Raw genomic sequence first — 20,000 nt, forward strand, 5'->3', positions numbered from 1 at the left:
ACTCCACGTGAAACTTACAATGTAGTTCCGTTTTTTTTTTCGAATTGACATTCCCTTAACTTGGCTCAAATAATACACAACGAGCACGTGTGTTATTGATCAATCCACCGCCGAGAACACCATTTTCTCCACTTTCAGCTAATTCCTGTATCGTGCAGTTGCAATCTCTCCCTAAACCATCTGCAACTACACGGAAAACTGTTCCAGAACATATTCGGCAACAATTAAGCACATCGTCCTCATCCAAAGCATAGGCGCCCTCACCCAAATGACGCGAGGACACAAACGTGGCACATCCATATCATTTACCCCAACCGCAAACGAGATTCACTTTAGAACTTTCTACAGTTCTGTAATCAACACAATACCGGTTCACAACAAAGATCGTGACACACAAAGCCTTGTTGAACCCCCCTCCCCCGTGACAATGTTGATGGCGTAAAAACTGTCGGGCTCCTGGAAAAAACGCCGTTCTCTTTGCAACATTGAATAGGGGGAAGGGGTAATCTGCTACGCAGCGTGAAGTGTCCCCTTTATTTTGTCTGAGATTGTGTGTAGCTCGGTGTCACGCGAGCTGTAGTTAGTAATTGAATGAAAAGGTCATGGGAGCTATTTATGTGAAGTGTCTGTAGAAGTGGGGAGTATGCATATTATGGAAATGATTGAATTTTGCTAGATATATTTAACGAGTATGAAGAGGCTAGTAGTTCAAATAAATGAACAACTTGAGGGAAATAATTTCTCGTCAAGGAGGTCTCACTTTTAATTAGGTTAAGAGAATTTATTTACAGTTGTCAATTCTTGTAAACGTTGTTGTTAATTGTGTGCGAGGTGGAGACTTCCTAACTCGTTCTTAGATGAACACTAAAAGATCATTTCTGTTCAGACAGTTGAAAATGTAACGGTGTTGTGATACTTCTTGTGTCGAAATGGGTACATTTTGGGCACTGAGATATAATCTATGGAGGGCAGCGGTGTTCTTGGTGGAAGGCAATTGAGAAGTGTGTACCTCGTGACGTTTCGCGGAATTTATACTCGGGCCTTCTTTAAAAAGGGCAGATTTTAGTAAACAGTGAAGGCACTATGAAATGAAGTTTGCTTCCGAAACTTGCAACTATGGTAAACAAGTGCCAAGTAGACAAACGATTAACAACATATAGGAAGAAAGTAACGATTAACCATTTGATAGACGAACGATTAACCATTTCATAGCGCCAGTACTGAAGAGCAGGAGGTTTAGAGTGATCGGTTTACTTGTGATGCTATTTTACATGATAGGTAAAATCGTTTATTCAGTTGAAAACTGTACAACCCTGAAAACTCTTCATGTTGCAAACAGCCAAAGTGGTTAACCGTCATTATAAATAATCCGCAATTCATAGCTGATTAATCATGCTAAAGCACGGTTAACCAATTGCAAGACTCACCATTTCACTGAAACGGGATAAATACGCACAAAAGTGCAGTGAACTGAAACTTTGTGTTGACAATTTTCGTTCAATGGCATAAACGACAGTACAACACTTCGGCTTGTCGGGAATATACGAATGCAAATGGTTAATCGTAGGTGGTTAACCGTATTCGGATTTATGATAAGTCGCCTGTTTGGTCCCACTGTTACGGCGCGTACACTAAAGAACACAGGACAAAAAATATGGATGTTTGAGTTGCTTATGATTATAACCGTTGTTGTAAACAGACTATGGCTTTGTAACAAATAAAACATATATTGTAGCTGTGCGGGTGAATTTCATTTGACGTGACTAGTACAATTTACAGTACAGAGATCTCATGTATGGCGTCGTGCACTGTTCAGTCACCTTAGTTTATCCCAATGTTCTCTGCTATATGCCCTGATTTTGCAGTGATACGGCTTCTCTCTCCAGAAACTTTGAAATAATCAAAAGATAGTTCTTGGTTCTACAGAAATCGTTTGTTAATATCGTATACGACGGCCACGACTCGTAATGATAGCATCTAATCGCTTGCCATCTTCATCGCGCAATTTGGCCAAGCATCTCAGAAGTAAACGCCCCTGTCTACCTGTCAGTTTTCTCGGACGTCCGCGTTGTAAAGTTGAAGTCTTGCTTTTACAGCGGTTCAGGATTCTTTCTCGCGCTGTCGCTGGATTATTCTCCAAACAACTCCACGTGAAACATTACAATGTAGTGCCGTTTTTCGAATTGACATTCCCTTAACTTGGCTCAAATAATACACACGAGCACGTGTGTTATTATCAATCCACCGCCGAGAAACCATTTTCATCCACTTTCAGCTAAGTCCTGTATCGTGCAGTTGCAATCTCTCCCTAAATACATCTGCAACTACACAGAAAACATGTTCCAGAACATATTCGGCAACAATTAGACACATCGTCCTCATCCAAAGCATAGGAGCACTCACCCAAATGACGCGAGGACAAACGTGGCACATCCATATCATTACACCCAAACCGCAACGAGATCACTTTAGAACTTTCTACAGTTCTGTAATCAACACAATCCCGGTCAAAAAGATCGTGACACCAAGCTTGTTTGAACCCCACTCCCCCGTGACAATGTTGATGGCGTAAAAACTGTCGGGCTCCTGGAAAAATGCCGTTCTCTTTGCAACATTGAATAGGGGGAAGGGGTAATCTGCTACGCAGCGTGAAGTGTCCCCTTTATTTTTGTCTGAGATTGTGTGTAGCTCGGTGTCACGCGAGCTGTAGTTAGTAATTGAATGAAAAGGTCATGGGAGCTATTTATGTGAAGTGTCTGTAGAAGTGGGGAGTATGCATATTATGGAAATGATTGAATTTTGCTAGATATATTTAACGAGTATGAAGAGGCTAGTAGTTCAAATAAATGAACAACTTGAGGGAAATAATTTCTCGTCAAGGAGGTCTCACTTTTAATTAGGTTAAGAGAATTTATTTACAGTTGTCAATTCTTGTAAACGTTGTTGTTAATTGTGTGCGAGGTGGAGACTTCCTAACTCGTTCTTAGATGAACACTAAAAGATCATTTCTGTTCAGACAGTTGAAAATGTAACGGTGTTGTGATACTTCTTGTGTCGAAATGGGTACATTTTGGGCACTGAGATATAATCTATGGAGGGCAGCGGTGTTCTTGGTGGAAGGCAATTGAGAAGTGTGTACCTCGTGACGTTTCGCGGAATTTATACTCGGGCCTTCTTTAAAAAGGGCAGATTTTAGTAAACAGTGAAGGCACTATGAAATGAAGTTTGCTTCCGAAACTTGCAACTATGGTAAACAAGTGCCAAGTAGACAAACGATTAACAACATATAGGAAGAAAGTAACGATTAACCATTTGATAGACGAACGATTAACCATTTCATAGCGCCAGTACTGAAGAGCAGGAGGTTTAGAGTGATCGGTTTACTTGTGATGCTATTTTACATGATAGGTAAAATCGTTTATTCAGTTGAAAACTGTACAACCCTGAAAACTCTTCATGTTGCAAACAGCCAAAGTGGTTAACCGTCATTATAAATAATCCGCAATTCATAGCTGATTAATCATGCTAAAGCACGGTTAACCAATTGCAAGACTCACCATTTCACTGAAACGGGATAAATACGCACAAAAGTGCAGTGAACTGAAACTTTGTGTTGACAATTTTCGTTCAATGGCATAAACGACAGTACAACACTTCGGCTTGTCGGGAATATACGAATGCAAATGGTTAATCGTAGGTGGTTAACCGTATTCGGATTTATGATAAGTCGCCTGTTTGGTCCCACTGTTACGGCGCGTACACTAAAGAACACAGGACAAAACATATGAATGTTTGAGTTGCTTATGATTATAACCGTTGTTGTAAACAGACTATGGCTTTGTAACAAAAACATATATTGTAGCTTAGCGGGTGAATTTCCATTGACGTGACTAGTACAAATTACAGTACAGAGAACTCTGTTCAGTCACCATAGTTTATCCCAATGTACTCTGTTATATGCCCTGATTTTGCAGTGATACGGCTTCTCTCTCCAGAAACTTTGAAATAATCAAAAGATAGTTCTTGGTTCTACAGAAATCGTTTGTTAATATCGTATACGACGGCCACGACTCGTAATGATAGCATCTAATCGCTTGCCATCTTCATCGCGCAATTTGGCCAAGCATCTCAGAAGTAAACGCCCCTGTCTACCTGTCAGTTTTCTCGGACGTCCGCGTTGTAAAGTTGAAGTCTTGCTTTTACAGCGGTTCAGGATTCTTTCTCGCGCTGTCGCTGGATTATTCTCCAAACAACTCCACGTGAAACATTACAATGTAGTGCCGTTTTTCGAATTGACATTCCCTTAACTTGGCTCAAATAATACACACGAGCACGTGTGTTATTATCAATCCACCGCCGAGAAACCATTTTCATCCACTTTCAGCTAAGTCCTGTATCGTGCAGTTGCAATCTCTCCCTAAATACATCTGCAACTACACAGAAAACATGTTCCAGAACATATTCGGCAACAATTAGACACATCGTCCTCATCCAAAGCATAGGAGCACTCACCCAAATGACGCGAGGACAAACGTGGCACATCCATATCATTACACCCAAACCGCAACGAGATCACTTTAGAACTTTCTACAGTTCTGTAATCAACACAATCCCGGTCAAAAAGATCGTGACACCAAAGCTTGTTTGAACCCCCCTCCCCCGTGACAATGTTGATGGCGTAAAAACTGTCGGGCTCCTGGAAAAACGCCGTTCTCTTTGCAACATTGAATAGGGGGAAGGGGTAATCTGCTACGCAGCGTGAAGTGTCCCCTTTATTTTTGTCTGAGATTGTGTGTAGCTGCGTGTCACGCGAGCTGTAGTTAGTAATTGAATGAAAAGGTCATGGGAGCTATTTATGTGAAGTGTCTGTAGAAGTGGGGAGTATGCATATTATGGAAATGATTGAATTTTGCTAGATATATTTAACGAGTATGAAGAGGCTAGTAGTTCAAATAAATGAACAACTTGAGGGAAATAATTTCTCGTCAAGGAGGTCTCACTTTTAATTAGGTTAAGAGAATTTATTTACAGTTGTCAATTCTTGTAAACGTTGTTGTTAATTGTGTGCGAGGTGGAGACTTCCTAACTCGTTCTTAGATGAACACTAAAAGATCATTTCTGTTCAGACAGTTGAAAATGTAACGGTGTTGTGATACTTCTTGTGTCGAAATGGGTACATTTTGGGCACTGAGATATAATCTATGGAGGGCAGCGGTGTTCTTGGTGGAAGGCAATTGAGAAGTGTGTACCTCGTGACGTTTCGCGGAATTTATACTCGGGCCTTCTTTAAAAAGGGCAGATTTTAGTAAACAGTGAAGGCACTATGAAATGAAGTTTGCTTCCGAAACTTGCAACTATGGTAAACAAGTGCCAAGTAGACAAACGATTAACAACATATAGGAAGAAAGTAACTATTAACCATTTGATAGACGAACGATTAACCATTTCATAGCGCCAGTACTGAAGAGCAGGAGGTTTAGAGTGATCGGTTTACTTGTGATGCTATTTTACATGATAGGTAAAATCGTTTATTCAGTTGAAAACTGTACAACCCTGAAAACTCTTCATGTTGCAAACAGCCAAAGTGGTTAACCGTCATTATAAATAATCCGCAATTCATAGCTGATTAATCATGCTAAAGCACGGTTAACCAATTGCAAGACTCACCATTTCACTGAAACGGGATAAATACGCACAAAAGTGCAGTGAACTGAAACTTTGTGTTGACAATTTTCGTTCAATGGCATAAACGACAGTACAACACTTCGGCTTGTCGGGAATATACGAATGCAAATGGTTAATCGTAGGTGGTTAACCGTATTCGGATTTATGATAAGTCGCCTGTTTGGTCCCACTGTTACGGCGCGTACACTAAAGAACACAGGACAAAACATATGGATGTTTGAGTTGCTTATGATTATAACCGTTGTTGTAAACAGACTATGGCTTTGTAACAAATTAAAACATATATTGTAGCTTAGCGGGTGAATTTCCATTGACGTGACTAGTACAAATTACAGTACAGAGAACTCTGTTCAGTCACCATAGTTTATCCCAATGTACTCTGTTATATGCCCTGATTTTGCAGTGATACGGCTTCTCTCTCCAGAAACTTTGAAATAATCAAAAGATAGTTCTTGGTTCTACAGAAATCGTTTGTTAATATCGTATACGACGGCCACGACTCGTAATGATAGCATCTAATCGCTTGCCATCTTCATCGCGCAATTTGGCCAAGCATCTCAGAAGTAAACGCCCCTGTCTACCTGTCAGTTTTCTCGGACGTCCGCGTTGTAAAGTTGAAGTCTTGCTTTTACAGCGGTTCAGGATTCTTTCTCGCGCTGTCGCTGGATTATTCTCCAAACAACTCCACGTGAAACATTACAATGTAGTGCCGTTTTTCGAATTGACATTCCCTTAACTTGGCTCAAATAATACACACGAGCACGTGTGTTATTATCAATCCACCGCCGAGAAACCATTTTCATCCACTTTCAGCTAAGTCCTGTATCGTGCAGTTGCAATCTCTCCCTAAATACATCTGCAACTACACAGAAAACATGTTCCAGAACATATTCGGCAACAATTAGACACATCGTCCTCATCCAAAGCATAGGAGCACTCACCCAAATGACGCGAGGACAAACGTGGCACATCCATATCATTACACCCAAACCGCAACGAGATCACTTTAGAACTTTCTACAGTTCTGTAATCAACACAATCCCGGTCAAAAAGATCGTGACACCAAAGCTTGTTTGAACCCCCCTCCCCCGTGACAATGTTGATGGCGTAAAAACTGTCGGGCTCCTGGAAAAAACGCCGTTCTCTTTGCAACATTGAATAGGGGGAAGGGGTAATCTGCTACGCAGCGTGAAGTGTCCCCTTTATTTTTGTCTGAGATTGTGTGTAGCTCGGTGTCACGCGAGCTGTAGTTAGTAATTGAATGAAAAGGTCATGGGAGCTATTTATGTGAAGTGTCTGTAGAAGTGGGGAGTATGCATATTATGGAAATGATTGAATTTTGCTAGATATATTTAACGAGTATGAAGAGGCTAGTAGTTCAAATAAATGAACAACTTGAGGGAAATAATTTCTCGTCAAGGAGGTCTCACTTTTAATTAGGTTAAGAGAATTTATTTACAGTTGTCAATTCTTGTAAACGTTGTTGTTAATTGTGTGCGAGGTGGAGACTTCCTAACTCGTTCTTAGATGAACACTAAAAGATCATTTCTGTTCAGACAGTTGAAAATGTAACGGTGTTGTGATACTTCTTGTGTCGAAATGGGTACATTTTGGGCACTGAGATATAATCTATGGAGGGCAGCGGTGTTCTTGGTGGAAGGCAATTGAGAAGTGTGTACCTCGTGACGTTTCGCGGAATTTATACTCGGGCCTTCTTTAAAAAGGGCAGATTTTAGTAAACAGTGAAGGCACTATGAAATGAAGTTTGCTTCCGAAACTTGCAACTATGGTAAACAAGTGCCAAGTAGACATACGATTAACAACATATAGGAAGAAAGTAACGATTAACCATTTGATAGACGAACGATTAACCATTTCATAGCGCCAGTACTGAAGAGCAGGAGGTTTAGAGTGATCGGTTTACTTGTGATGCTATTTTACATGATAGGTAAAATCGTTTATTCAGTTGAAAACTGTACAACCCTGAAAACTCTTCATGTTGCAAACAGCCAAAGTGGTTAACCGTCATTATAAATAATCCGCAATTCATAGCTGATTAATCATGCTAAAGCACGGTTAACCATTTGCAAGACTCACCATTTCAATGAAACGGGATAATTACTCACAAAAGTGCAGTGAACTTAAACTTTGTGTTGACAATTTTCGTTCAATGGCATAAACGACAGTACAACACTTCGGCTTGTCGGGAAATTACGAATGCAAATGGTTAATCGTAGGTGGTTAACCGTATTCGGATTTATGATAAGTCGCCTGTTTGGTCCCACTGTTACGGCGCGTACACTAAAGAACACAGGACAAAACATATGGATGTTTGAGTTGCTTATGATTATAACCGTTGTTGTAAACAGACTATGGCTTTGTAACAAATTAAAACATATATTGTAGCTTAGCGGGTGAATTTCCATTGACGTGACTAGTACAAATTACAGTACAGAGAACTCTGTTCAGTCACCATAGTTTATCCCAATGTACTCTGTTATATGCCCTGATTTTGCAGTGATACGGCTTCTCTCTCCAGAAACTTTGAAATAATCAAAAGATAGTTCTTGGTTCTACAGAAATCGTTTGTTAATATCGTATACGACGGCCACGACTCGTAATGATAGCATCTAATCGCTTGCCATCTTCATCGCGCAATTTGGCCAAGCATCTCAGAAGTAAACGCCCCTGTCTACCTGTCAGTTTTCTCGGACGTCCGCGTTGTAAAGTTGAAGTCTTGCTTTTACAGCGGTTCAGGATTCTTTCTCGCGCTGTCGCTGGATTATTCTCCAAACAACTCCACGTGAAACATTACAATGTAGTGCCGTTTTTCGAATTGACATTCCCTTAACTTGGCTCAAATAATACACACGAGCACGTGTGTTATTATCAATCCACCGCCGAGAAACCATTTTCATCCACTTTCAGCTAAGTCCTGTATCGTGCAGTTGCAATCTCTCCCTAAATACATCTGCAACTACACAGAAAACATGTTCCAGAACATATTCGGCAACAATTAGACACATCGTCCTCATCCAAAGCATAGGAGCACTCACCCAAATGACGCGAGGACAAACGTGGCACATCCATATCATTACACCCAAACCGCAACGAGATCACTTTAGAACTTTCTACAGTTCTGTAATCAACACAATCCCGGTCAAAAAGATCGTGACACCAAAGCTTGTTTGAACCCCCCTCCCCCGTGACAATGTTGATGGCGTAAAAACTGTCGGGCTCCTGGAAAAAACGCCGTTCTCTTTGCAACATTGAATAGGGGGAAGGGGTAATCTGCTACGCAGCGTGAAGTGTCCCCTTTATTTTTGTCTGAGATTGTGTGTAGCTCGGTGTCACGCGAGCTGTAGTTAGTAATTGAATGAAAAGGTCATGGGAGCTATTTATGTGAAGTGTCTGTAGAAGTGGGGAGTATGCATATTATGGAAATGATTGAATTTTGCTAGATATATTTAACGAGTATGAAGAGGCCAGTAGTTCAAATAAATGAACAACTTGAGGGAAATAATTTCTCGTCAAGGAGGTCTCACTTTTAATTAGGTTAAGAGAATTTATTTACAGTTGTCAATTCTTGTAAACGTTGTTGTTAATTGTGTGCGAGGTGGAGACTTCCTAACTCGTTCTTAGATGAACACTAAAAGATCATTTCTGTTCAGACAGTTGAAAATGTAACGGTGTTGTGATACTTCTTGTGTCGAAATGGGTACATTTTGGGCACTGAGATATAATCTATGGAGGGCAGCGGTGTTCTTGGTGGAAGGCAATTGAGAAGTGTGTACCTCGTGACGTTTCGCGGAATTTATACTCGGGCCTTCTTTAAAAAGGGCAGATTTTAGTAAACAGTGAAGGCACTATGAAATGAAGTTTGCTTCCGAAACTTGCAACTACGGTAAACAAGTGCCAAGTAGACTAACGATTAACAACAGATAGGAAGAAAGTAACGATTAACCATTTGATAGACGAACGATTAACCATTTCATAGCGCCAGTACTGAAGAGCAGGAGGTTTAGAGTGATCGGTTTACTTGTGATGCTATTTTACATGATAGGTAAAATCGTTTATTCAGTTGAAAACTGTACAACCCTGAAAACTCTTCATGTTGCAAACAGCCAAAGTGGTTAACCGTCATTATAAATAATCCGCAATTCATAGCTGATTAATTATGCTAAAGCACGGTTAACCAATTGCAAGACTCACCATTTCACTGAAACGGGATAAATACGCACAAAAGTGCAGTGAACTGAAACTTTGTGTTGACAATTTTCGTTCAATGGCATAAACGACAGTACAACAATTCGGCTTGTCGGGAAATTACGAATGCAAATGGTTAATCGTAGGTGGTTAACCGTATTCGGATTTATGATAAGTCGCCTGTTTGGTCCCACTGTTACGGCGCGTACACTAAAGAACACAGGACAAAACATATGAATGTTTGAGTTGCTTATGATTATAACCGTTGTTGTAAACAGACTATGGCTTTGTAACAAATTAAAACATATATTGTAGCTTAGCGGGTGACGTTCCATAGACCTGACTAGTACACATTACCTTACAGAGAACGCTGTTCAGTCACCATAGTTTATCCCAATGTACTCTGTTATATGCCCTGATTTTGCAGTGATACGGCTTCTCTCTCCAGAAACTTTGAAATAATCAAAAGATAGTTCTTGGTTCTACAGAAATCGTTTGTTAATATCGTATACGACGGCCACGACTCGTAATGATAGCATCTAATCGCTTGCCATCTTCATCGCGCAATTTGGCCAAGCATCTCAGAAGTAAACGCCCCTGTCTACCTGTCAGTTTTCTCGGACGTCCGCGTTGTAAAGTTGAAGTCTTGCTTTTACAGCGGTTCAGGATTCTTTCTCGCGCTGTCGCTGGATTATTCTCCAAACAACTCCACGTGAAACATTACAATGTAGTGCCGTTTTTCGAATTGACATTCCCTTAACTTGGCTCAAATAATACACACGAGCACGTGTGTTATTATCAATCCACCGCCGAGAAACCATTTTCATCCACTTTCAGCTAAGTCCTGTATCGTGCAGTTGCAATCTCTCCCTAAATACATCTGCAACTACACAGAAAACATGTTCCAGAACATATTCGGCAACAATTAGACACATCGTCCTCATCCAAAGCATAGGAGCACTCACCCAAATGACGCGAGGACAAACGTGGCACATCCATATCATTACACCCAAACCGCAACGAGATCACTTTAGAACTTTCTACAGTTCTGTAATCAACACAATCCCGGTCAAAAAGATCGTGACACCAAAGCTTGTTTGAACCCCCCTCCCCCGTGACAATGTTGATGGCGTAAAAACTGTCGGGCTCCTGGAAAAAACGCCGTTCTCTTTGCAACATTGAATAGGGGGAAGGGGTAATCTGCTACGCAGCGTGAAGTGTCCCCTTTATTTTTGTCTGAGATTGTGTGTAGCTCGGTGTCACGCGAGCTGTAGTTAGTAATTGAATGAAAAGGTCATGGGAGCTATTTATGTGAAGTGTCTGTAGAAGTGGGGAGTATGCATATTATGGAAATGATTGAATTTTGCTAGATATATTTAACGAGTATGAAGAGGCTAGTAGTTCAAATAAATGAACAACTTGAGGGAAATAATTTCTCGTCAAGGAGGTCTCACTTTTAATTAGGTTAAGAGAATTTATTTACAGTTGTCAATTCTTGTAAACGTTGTTGTTAATTGTGTGCGAGGTGGAGACTTCCTAACTCGTTCTTAGATGAACACTAAAAGATCATTTCTGTTCAGACAGTTGAAAATGTAACGGTGTTGTGATACTTCTTGTGTCGAAATGGGTACATTTTGGGCACTGAGATATAATCTATGGAGGGCAGCGGTGTTCTTGGTGGAAGGCAATTGAGAAGTGTGTACCTCGTGACGTTTCGCGGAATTTATACTCGGGCCTTCTTTAAAAAGGGCAGATTTTAGTAAACAGTGAAGGCACTATGAAATGAAGTTTGCTTCCGAAACTTGCAACTATGGTAAACAAGTGCCAAGTAGACAAACGATTAACAACATATAGGAAGAAAGTAACGATTAACCATTTGATAGACGAACGATTAACCATTTCATAGCGCCAGTACTGAAGAGCAGGAGGTTTAGAGTGATCGGTTTACTTGTGATGCTATTTTACATGATAGGTAAAATCGTTTATTCAGTTGAAAACTGTACAACCCTGAAAACTCTTCATGTTGCAAACAGCCAAAGTGGTTAACCGTCATTATAAATAATCCGCAATTCATAGCTGATTAATTATGCTAAAGCACGGTTAACCAATTGCAAGACTCACCATTTCACTGAAACGGGATAAATACGCACAAAAGTGCAGTGAACTGAAACTTTGTGTTGACAATTTTTGTTCAATGGCATAAACGACAGTACAACAATTCGGCTTGTCGGGAAATTACGAATGCAAATGGTTAATCGTAGGTGGTTAACCGTATTCGGATTTATGATAAGTCGCCTGTTTGGTCCCACTGTTACGGCGCGTACACTAAAGAACACAGGACAAAACATATGGATGTTTGAGTTGCTTATGATTATAACCGTTGTTGTAAACAGACTATGGCTTTGTAACAAATTAAAACATATATTGTAGCTTAGCGGGTGAATTTCCATTGACGTGACTAGTACAAATTACAGTACAGAGAACTCTGTTCAGTCACCATAGTTTATCCCAATGTACTCTGTTATATGCCCTGATTTTGCAGTGATACGGCTTCTCTCTCCAGAAACTTTGAAATAATCAAAAGATAGTTCTTGGTTCTACAGAAATCGTTTGTTAATATCGTATACGACGGCCACGACTCGTAATGATAGCATCTAATCGCTTGCCATCTTCATCGCGCAATTTGGCCAAGCATCTCAGAAGTAAACGCCCCTGTCTACCTGTCAGTTTTCTCGGACGTCCGCGTTGTAAAGTTGAAGTCTTGCTTTTACAGCGGTTCAGGATTCTTTCTCGCGCTGTCGCTGGATTATTCTCCAAACAACTCCACGTGAAACATTACAATGTAGTGCCGTTTTTCGAATTGACATTCCCTTAACTTGGCTCAAATAATACACACGAGCACGTGTGTTATTATCAATCCACCGCCGAGAAACCATTTTCATCCACTTTCAGCTAAGTCCTGTATCGTGCAGTTGCAATCTCTCCCTAAATACATCTGCAACTACACAGAAAACATGTTCCAGAACATATTCGGCAACAATTAGACACATCGTCCTCATCCAAAGCATAGGAGCACTCACCCAAATGACGCGAGGACAAACGTGGCACATCCATATCATTACACCCAAACCGCAACGAGATCACTTTAGAACTTTCTACAGTTCTGTAATCAACACAATCCCGGTCAAAAAGATCGTGACACCAAAGCTTGTTTGAACCCCCCTCCCCCGTGACAATGTTGATGGCGTAAAAACTGTCGGGCTCCTGGAAAAAACGCCGTTCTCTTTGCAACATTGAATAGGGGGAAGGGGTAATCTGCTACGCTGCGTGAAGTGTCCCCTTTATTTTTGTCTGAGATTGTGTGTAGCTGCGTGTCACGCGAGCTGTAGTTAGTAATTGAATGAAAAGGTCATGGGAGCTATTTATGTGAAGTGTCTGTAGAAGTGGGGAGTATGCATATTATGGAAATGATTGAATTTTGCTAGATATATTTAACGAGTATGAAGAGGCCAGTAGTTCAAATAAATGAACAACTTGAGGGAAATAATTTCTCGTCAAGGAGGTCTCACTTTTAATTAGGTTAAGAGAATTTATTTACAGTTGTCAATTCTTGTAAACGTTGTTGTTAATTGTGTGCGAGGTGGAGACTTCCTAACTCGTTCTTAGATGAACACTAAAAGATCATTTCTGTTCAGACAGTTGAAAATGTAACGGTGTTGTGATACTTCTTGTGTCGAAATGGGTACATTTTGGGCACTGAGATATAATCTATGGAGGGCAGCGGTGTTCTTGGTGGAAGGCAATTGAGAAGTGTGTACCTCGTGACGTTTCGCGGAATTTATACTCGGGCCTTCTTTAAAAAGGGCAGATTTTAGTAAACAGTGAAGGCACTATGAAATGAAGTTTGCTTCCGAAACTCGCAACGACGGTAAACAAGTGCCAATTAGACAAACGATTAACAACATATAGTAAGAAAGTATCGTTTTACCTTTTGATAGACGAACGATTAACCATTTCATAGCGCCAGTACTGAAGAGCAGGAGGTTTAGAGTGATCGGTTTACTTGTGATGCTATTTTACATGATAGGTAAAATCGTTTATTCAGTTGAAAACTGTACAACCCTGAAAACTCTTCATGTTGCAAACAGCCAAAGTGGTTAACCGTCATTATAAATAATCCGCAATTCATAGCTGATTAATTATGCTAAAGCACGGTTAACCAATTGCAAGACTCACCATTTCACTGAAACGGGATAAATACGCACAAAAGTGCAGTGAACTGAAACTTTGTGTTGACAATTTTTGTTTAATGGCATAAACGACAGTACAACAATTCGGCTTGTCGGGAAATTACGAATGCAAATGGTTAATCGTAGGTGGTTAACCGTATTCGGATTTATGATAAGTCGCCTGTTTGGTCCCACTGTTACGGCGCGTACACTAAAGAACACAGGACAAAACATATGAATGTTTGAGTTGCTTATGATTATAACCGTTGTTGTAAACAGACTATGGCTTTGTAACAAATTAAAACATATATTGTAGCTTAGCGGGTGAATTTCCATTGACGTGACTAGTACAAATTACAGTACAGAGAACTCTGTTCAGTCACCATAGTTTATCCCAATGTACTCTGTTATATGCCCTGATTTTGCAGTGATACGGCTTCTCTCTCCAGAAACTTTGAAATAATCAAAAGATAGTTCTTGGTTCTACAGAAATCGTTTGTTAATATCGTATACGACGGCCACGACTCGTAATGATAGCATCTAATCGCTTGCCATCTTCATCGCGCAATTTGGCCAAGCATCTCAGAAGTAAACGCCCCTGTCTACCTGTCAGTTTTCTCGGACGTCCGCGTTGTAAAGTTGAAGTCTTGCTTTTACAGCGGTTCAGGATTCTTTCTCGCGCTGTCGCTGGATTATTCTCCAAACAACTCCACGTGAAACATTACAATGTAGTGCCGTTTTTCGAATTGACATTCCCTTAACTTGGCTCAAATAATACACACGAGCACGTGTGTTATTATCAATCCACCGCCGAGAAACCATTTTCATCCACTTTCAGCTAAGTCCTGTATCGTGCAGTTGCAATCTCTCCCTAAATACATCTGCAACTACACAGAAAACATGTTCCAGAACATATTCGGCAACAATTAGACACATCGTCCTCATCCAAAGCATAGGAGCACTCACCCAAATGACGCGAGGACAAACGTGGCACATCCATATCATTACACCCAAACCGCAACGAGATCACTTTAGAACTTTCTACAGTTCTGTAATCAACACAATCCCGGTCAAAAAGATCGTGACACCAAAGCTTGTTTGAACCCCCCTCCCCCGTGACAATGTTGATGGCGTAAAAACTGTCGGGCTCCTGGAAAAAACGCCGTTCTCTTTGCAACATTGAATAGGGGGAAGGGGTAATCTGCTACGCAGCGTGAAGTGTCCCCTTTATTTTTGTCTGAGATTGTAGCTTCAGCATTTATTTCACACATGTAAAGCTATCGACTGCTCAACGCTGTTTTGTCCCGAGTTATAACGAAAATGGAGGCTTTGTTCGTGGGCCCAGTTATCAGCCAACGGGCCGGCCAACTTCTCGGCCACAAAAGAGTGCGCTCTATTCCTCGGAACAAATAACGCTTTATCACCATTTTTTGTTGTTAAGTCACTAATAAGGCTTGTGTTTGATATTTCGACCACAAAGTATCCTTAAAGAGCTTTGTTTCATGTTAGAAAAGGACATTTTTAAAACACCTAGTTTTTCTCGTAAATACACTGGCAAGCGAGGCTAAAAAAGAGTTGGGTATTTCAAAACGGGGTCCGGTAAGTCAGAACTCATAATTTTAATTTATAGGTACTGTCGGAACATGCCACCCCATTACAGCTTTACTTTTACAAATGATTTGACAAGAAAACTCCATACAAAACTATGAGCACTTTTTAGTGTTGTCTACAGCCAGCAGGGTGGCCGAGAATAGGCAAATACGCAGAAGTACTAAGGAAATATTGAGGGGTGAATTTAGGTAAAAGAATAAAATAGGCCAGGAAAAGTTTATTTAACAGAAAGCTTTATCACTCTACGTTCATTATGCCAAGAATTGGCTCATTTGGGCCTCCTATACGGATAAAATAAAAACTTGAATTAGACCATGTAATTCGAGTAGCCGTAAACAAACACGTTTTCGTGGAAATCAAATTCACCTACCTTCGTGTCACCTCGATTTGCTCACAGTATATAGTAGCTGTAAACTCAAAACTCGGCAGGACGAGAGACAAGGAATAAAGCTACCTTTGGAAGCAATTGCTTTTTATTCAGATTCATTTGCGGCGCTAAAAATAAACGTTGAACAAAAAGTGGCCGAGAACTGGGCCCCTTACTGTACACAGTTATTAAACTGAAATGATGTGGTATGGGTAGAGTGAACACTGTGCTTCTACAAGTCCACCTCCTTAACTCCTCTCAAAACTGTACACTGTACACTGTTCTTATTTAATCCTCTTTCCTCTGCAGTTCACGCAGTCTCTATCTTCTCGAACGCCAGCAGCGCGAGCTGCTAACAGTAGAAGGAAAAGAAGCCTCAGTCCGTGGAAGCTCACTGAATAAAATTGTTCCTTTGTCAAACCGATCTCCAAACCGAAAAAAAGGATTATCATGCACATGTACATGTATAACATCATCACCTACAATGTAGCTTGGAATCTATCGTAATCATAATATTATAGTAACAGTTCCTAAACCTATTAAGAAAAAAGAAAATGAGAGCAGAAACTCCGTCTGTACACTTTGGACTTATCGCCTTATGTAAGGCAATCCAAGACAGACTTAGATTCTGTATTGCACACTGTGCATTACAATCCGGATTCCTGACGTGTCATATCTCAGATATAAAATTTTCGAAGGATTTCCAATCAGCTGAATGGACTCGAGATTCCAAGGCCCTGGATTTCAGATTCTACACACAAGGATATTCTGGATTCTTACATCCGGATTACCTTACATGGGCCGAGGCTGGATTTGAAAAAGGAAGCTTTGAGTTTCAATCATTACACGGCAAAAAGAACGAGCCACCAGGATTTCTCTAGATATTATTTTGTTGCCATCTGGCATAAGAATCACAACTCAGCAGTAATTAGGCCCAAGCCCTGATTTAGAAATGTTTCGCTTAATTGTGCCTAGTTTTGTGACCAACTCTTTTTGTTGGCGTCATTAATTGGGTGGGGCTTAATTAATGCAGTTGTTTATCCTTACTTGAGGAAAAGAAATAAATTATTGGCAAACACTGCAACATTATTATATGTATTCCTAGAAACGAGTGATGCAGAAGAACAAGAAGTACTGAAGAGTGACGTTGAAAGGCAAGGGAACAATTTCACTTTGTAACGCTGATCAAAATCAGCATGCATCTAATTACGTAAATCTCTGGACAAAATTAATCTGAACTCCTTGCCTGCTATGAGGAACCAATCAAATTGCAAGAACCTTAAAATTCCCCTCTTATGCCAAAGAACAACTAATCTCACCTCAAAGGCATCCACCCATACGGGGAATTTACAACTTGTTGCCCCTCAATTGCCATTAACTTGGGTATACTGGGACCACAAATGTCCAGGTCTACCAGGCCAACCTTTATAAAACACCAAAAATATATCTTTGAATATTGAGCTCCCCCTGCAACAATAATATTTATTAATGATCTATGAAGATGCCTGCAGTCAATACAAAGGTCTGGTGTACCCCACTGCAAATCTTACAACAGCTCCAATGTTAGCCTACATGTAATTCATATTTTTACACCTAAATTGATAATTACGATAAAACTGTAATTATTAATTTTAGAAATAGAATACTGCTTAAGCTACCACACCATGCATTTATACCTCAACTCCACCAATTCATCTCATATTACAATGAGCTAGCTGACACTCCTGATTTAGAACTTAACTGCAAATAGGGTACCTAAAAAAGTTTCAAAGTTCAGGACAAAAGTGTTTTCAAAAGCTCCCCACCATCCACCAGCCTGAGGTTGTTTTGTTACACGAACGAGTGTCAATAAATTCAATCACTTGATAAAGATTACCTATGTGATGGAATTGGAAGCTAATCTGCACTTAAAACTCTCAACCCTAAAATTTGATGTTTCTTTATGTTTCAATTTTCCATGGAACAGGATCCAATATCATCTTCTTTTCTATGATAAATTTTGTTAATATCTCATTGTATTGTACAGATACATTGTGCAGTATAATAATTATATTATCTACTCTCTCAGTATAGCCTATTAACTAGGAGCCTCTTGATCCTATTGACATTAATATGAACCTTGGATCCAGAGAGTTTTTCTCGAGAAAAACAAAAGAGAGGCGTGAATTCAGAGTAATTTCTGCTGCCATTTCTGTTTCCCTGTCCATGTCAAAGATCAAGCACACACATTTGCTAACTAGTACATTTTGAAGCTTGACAAGACGACATTCGCAAAAGGCCTTTTCAGTCACGACAGACAAAATACATTGCACGCAGGTGTACAGAATGCAAAGGAGCCTTGAAGGGGGCTATGTCACAATATTTTATTGTTTTTTCAAAACCCAAAGTATGTCTTGCCATCAAACGTACTCTCCATGAATAGAAAAGCCACAATTTAATGATATTAGTGTTGTTTTCAAATACCCTAAGGCTAATTCGTGCTCCAGAAAACAGGAAGTGCATTCTAAGGGGCCCAAATTTCAAAATTTTCCTGGACCCCAACAAGATCGTGCCTTCGGCTCTTGGAAAGCACACCTTTGGTGCACATTGCCCACTCTCCACCCACTCCTCAGGTTTTGCCGGCTACTAAAAATTCCTATTGAAAACCCTGTCTCATCATAATCATCAACACCATCACTATCACGGTTAATACCTTTTTACCCATATTGGAAAGGGCCACGCTCAGAGTTGCGGCTACGCTTGATTTACCAACACCTGCAAAATACCTTGATAAGAGCTGAAATAACTAAAAAAACTCATCCCAACGAAAGGCTCTTTTGACAAGATACATACAAGATAGTACAACATCACTATGAATGCCTGGGTTCTGTACACTCCTCCCAAAGCTATCCAATGTTTTGGCTTTTTAATTACTTAAGGTGATTCCTTAGTAATAGAAGTTGTCGTAAGATTTTTTTAAAACTTTTCTCGATTGTTCCCTATATTATGGTGACTCGAAATGTGCAATCAAAAAAGTAGGTCACCAAGCTCGTTTGAGAGACATAACTTGCTCAAGTTACTCATTTAAGCATTGCGCCTTCATCTATCAAGGACAAGTTTATTCCATCGGTTCAGGCTACGTTTTGCAGGAACAGGAAGCACAGCTTTGACGTAATTCTTGAAATAACAAAACAGGTGAATTGTGTTGCTCAAAAGGAATAATTTAATGTTTGTTTTATGGCACAGGCACAAGTCTTAAAAAGGCACTGACTACGAATGTTCTTCGGGTGCGTGATCTCGAGGAGACAATTTTGTGTCCACGAGTGATGGCTACGAATACTATCTTTCCTGTAACTTTTTTTTCTGACGTAAATTTTTTGTAATTTTTTTACAGCGCAAAGAAGATCAGTAAGAGAATAAAATTATGCCAAAAAAAAGATAGGTCACCAACCTCGTTTAGGAGAAAACAGAAAGCAAATCAAGCTCGACCCCTCGACAACACGTCTCCCCGATAGCGCGGTTTCACTTTCACTGTCGAACTTAAATGTTCTTTAGCATCATCAAGGCTATCACTCGACTTTTTGTTTTGTGAGAGTTGAAAAAGTTTTGCTCTTCACTGCTGTGCTCTGAAAACGGCCATTCTTCGTTATAGCGAGCTTTCCCTCGCGAAAGGTCGCCATTTTGAAATGTTTTTGGCCACGTTCGATATATCAATATTCACACATGGGTACGAGTCTTTATGGTTTAATTTAAACATTTTTTTGTTTAGAATATCCGTTGAGACTTGTGAGACAAAGAGCCATGAAATTTGACCATAAAGCCTCTTAGCCATGCCTGAATACGAACGGGGCTTACGCTGTGTTATGCGCAGAACAGGATGCGCAGTGCAATACTAGGGAATCACCTTAAGTAGATATTCCATA

General features: G+C 40.2%; 1 protein-coding gene across 2 annotated transcripts in view; it reads right to left on the reverse strand.

Moving 5' to 3' along the window:
• Positions 1–16,914: 16,914 nt before the first annotated feature.
• LOC138058207 (uncharacterized) overlaps positions 16,915–20,000 on the reverse strand; it is a 5,890-nt gene continuing 2,804 nt past the window's right edge. The window contains exons 4-5 of one of the 2 annotated variants that reach the window (XM_068904114.1): positions 18,791–18,852; positions 16,940–17,521 (exon numbers count right to left, since the gene is read on the reverse strand). In XM_068904114.1, coding sequence (XP_068760215.1) covers positions 17,414–17,521; positions 18,791–18,852 — 170 coding nt within the window. In that variant the 3' untranslated portion in view covers positions 16,940–17,413. Of the gene's footprint in view, positions 17,522–18,790; positions 18,853–20,000 lie in introns of both variants that reach the window. The other variant, XM_068904115.1, reaches the window with a different exon arrangement.

This window comes from Montipora capricornis, chromosome 7 (assembly GCF_036669925.1).
Source record: "Montipora capricornis isolate CH-2021 chromosome 7, ASM3666992v2, whole genome shotgun sequence".
Classification (NCBI taxonomy): Eukaryota; Metazoa; Cnidaria; class Anthozoa; order Scleractinia; family Acroporidae; genus Montipora; species Montipora capricornis.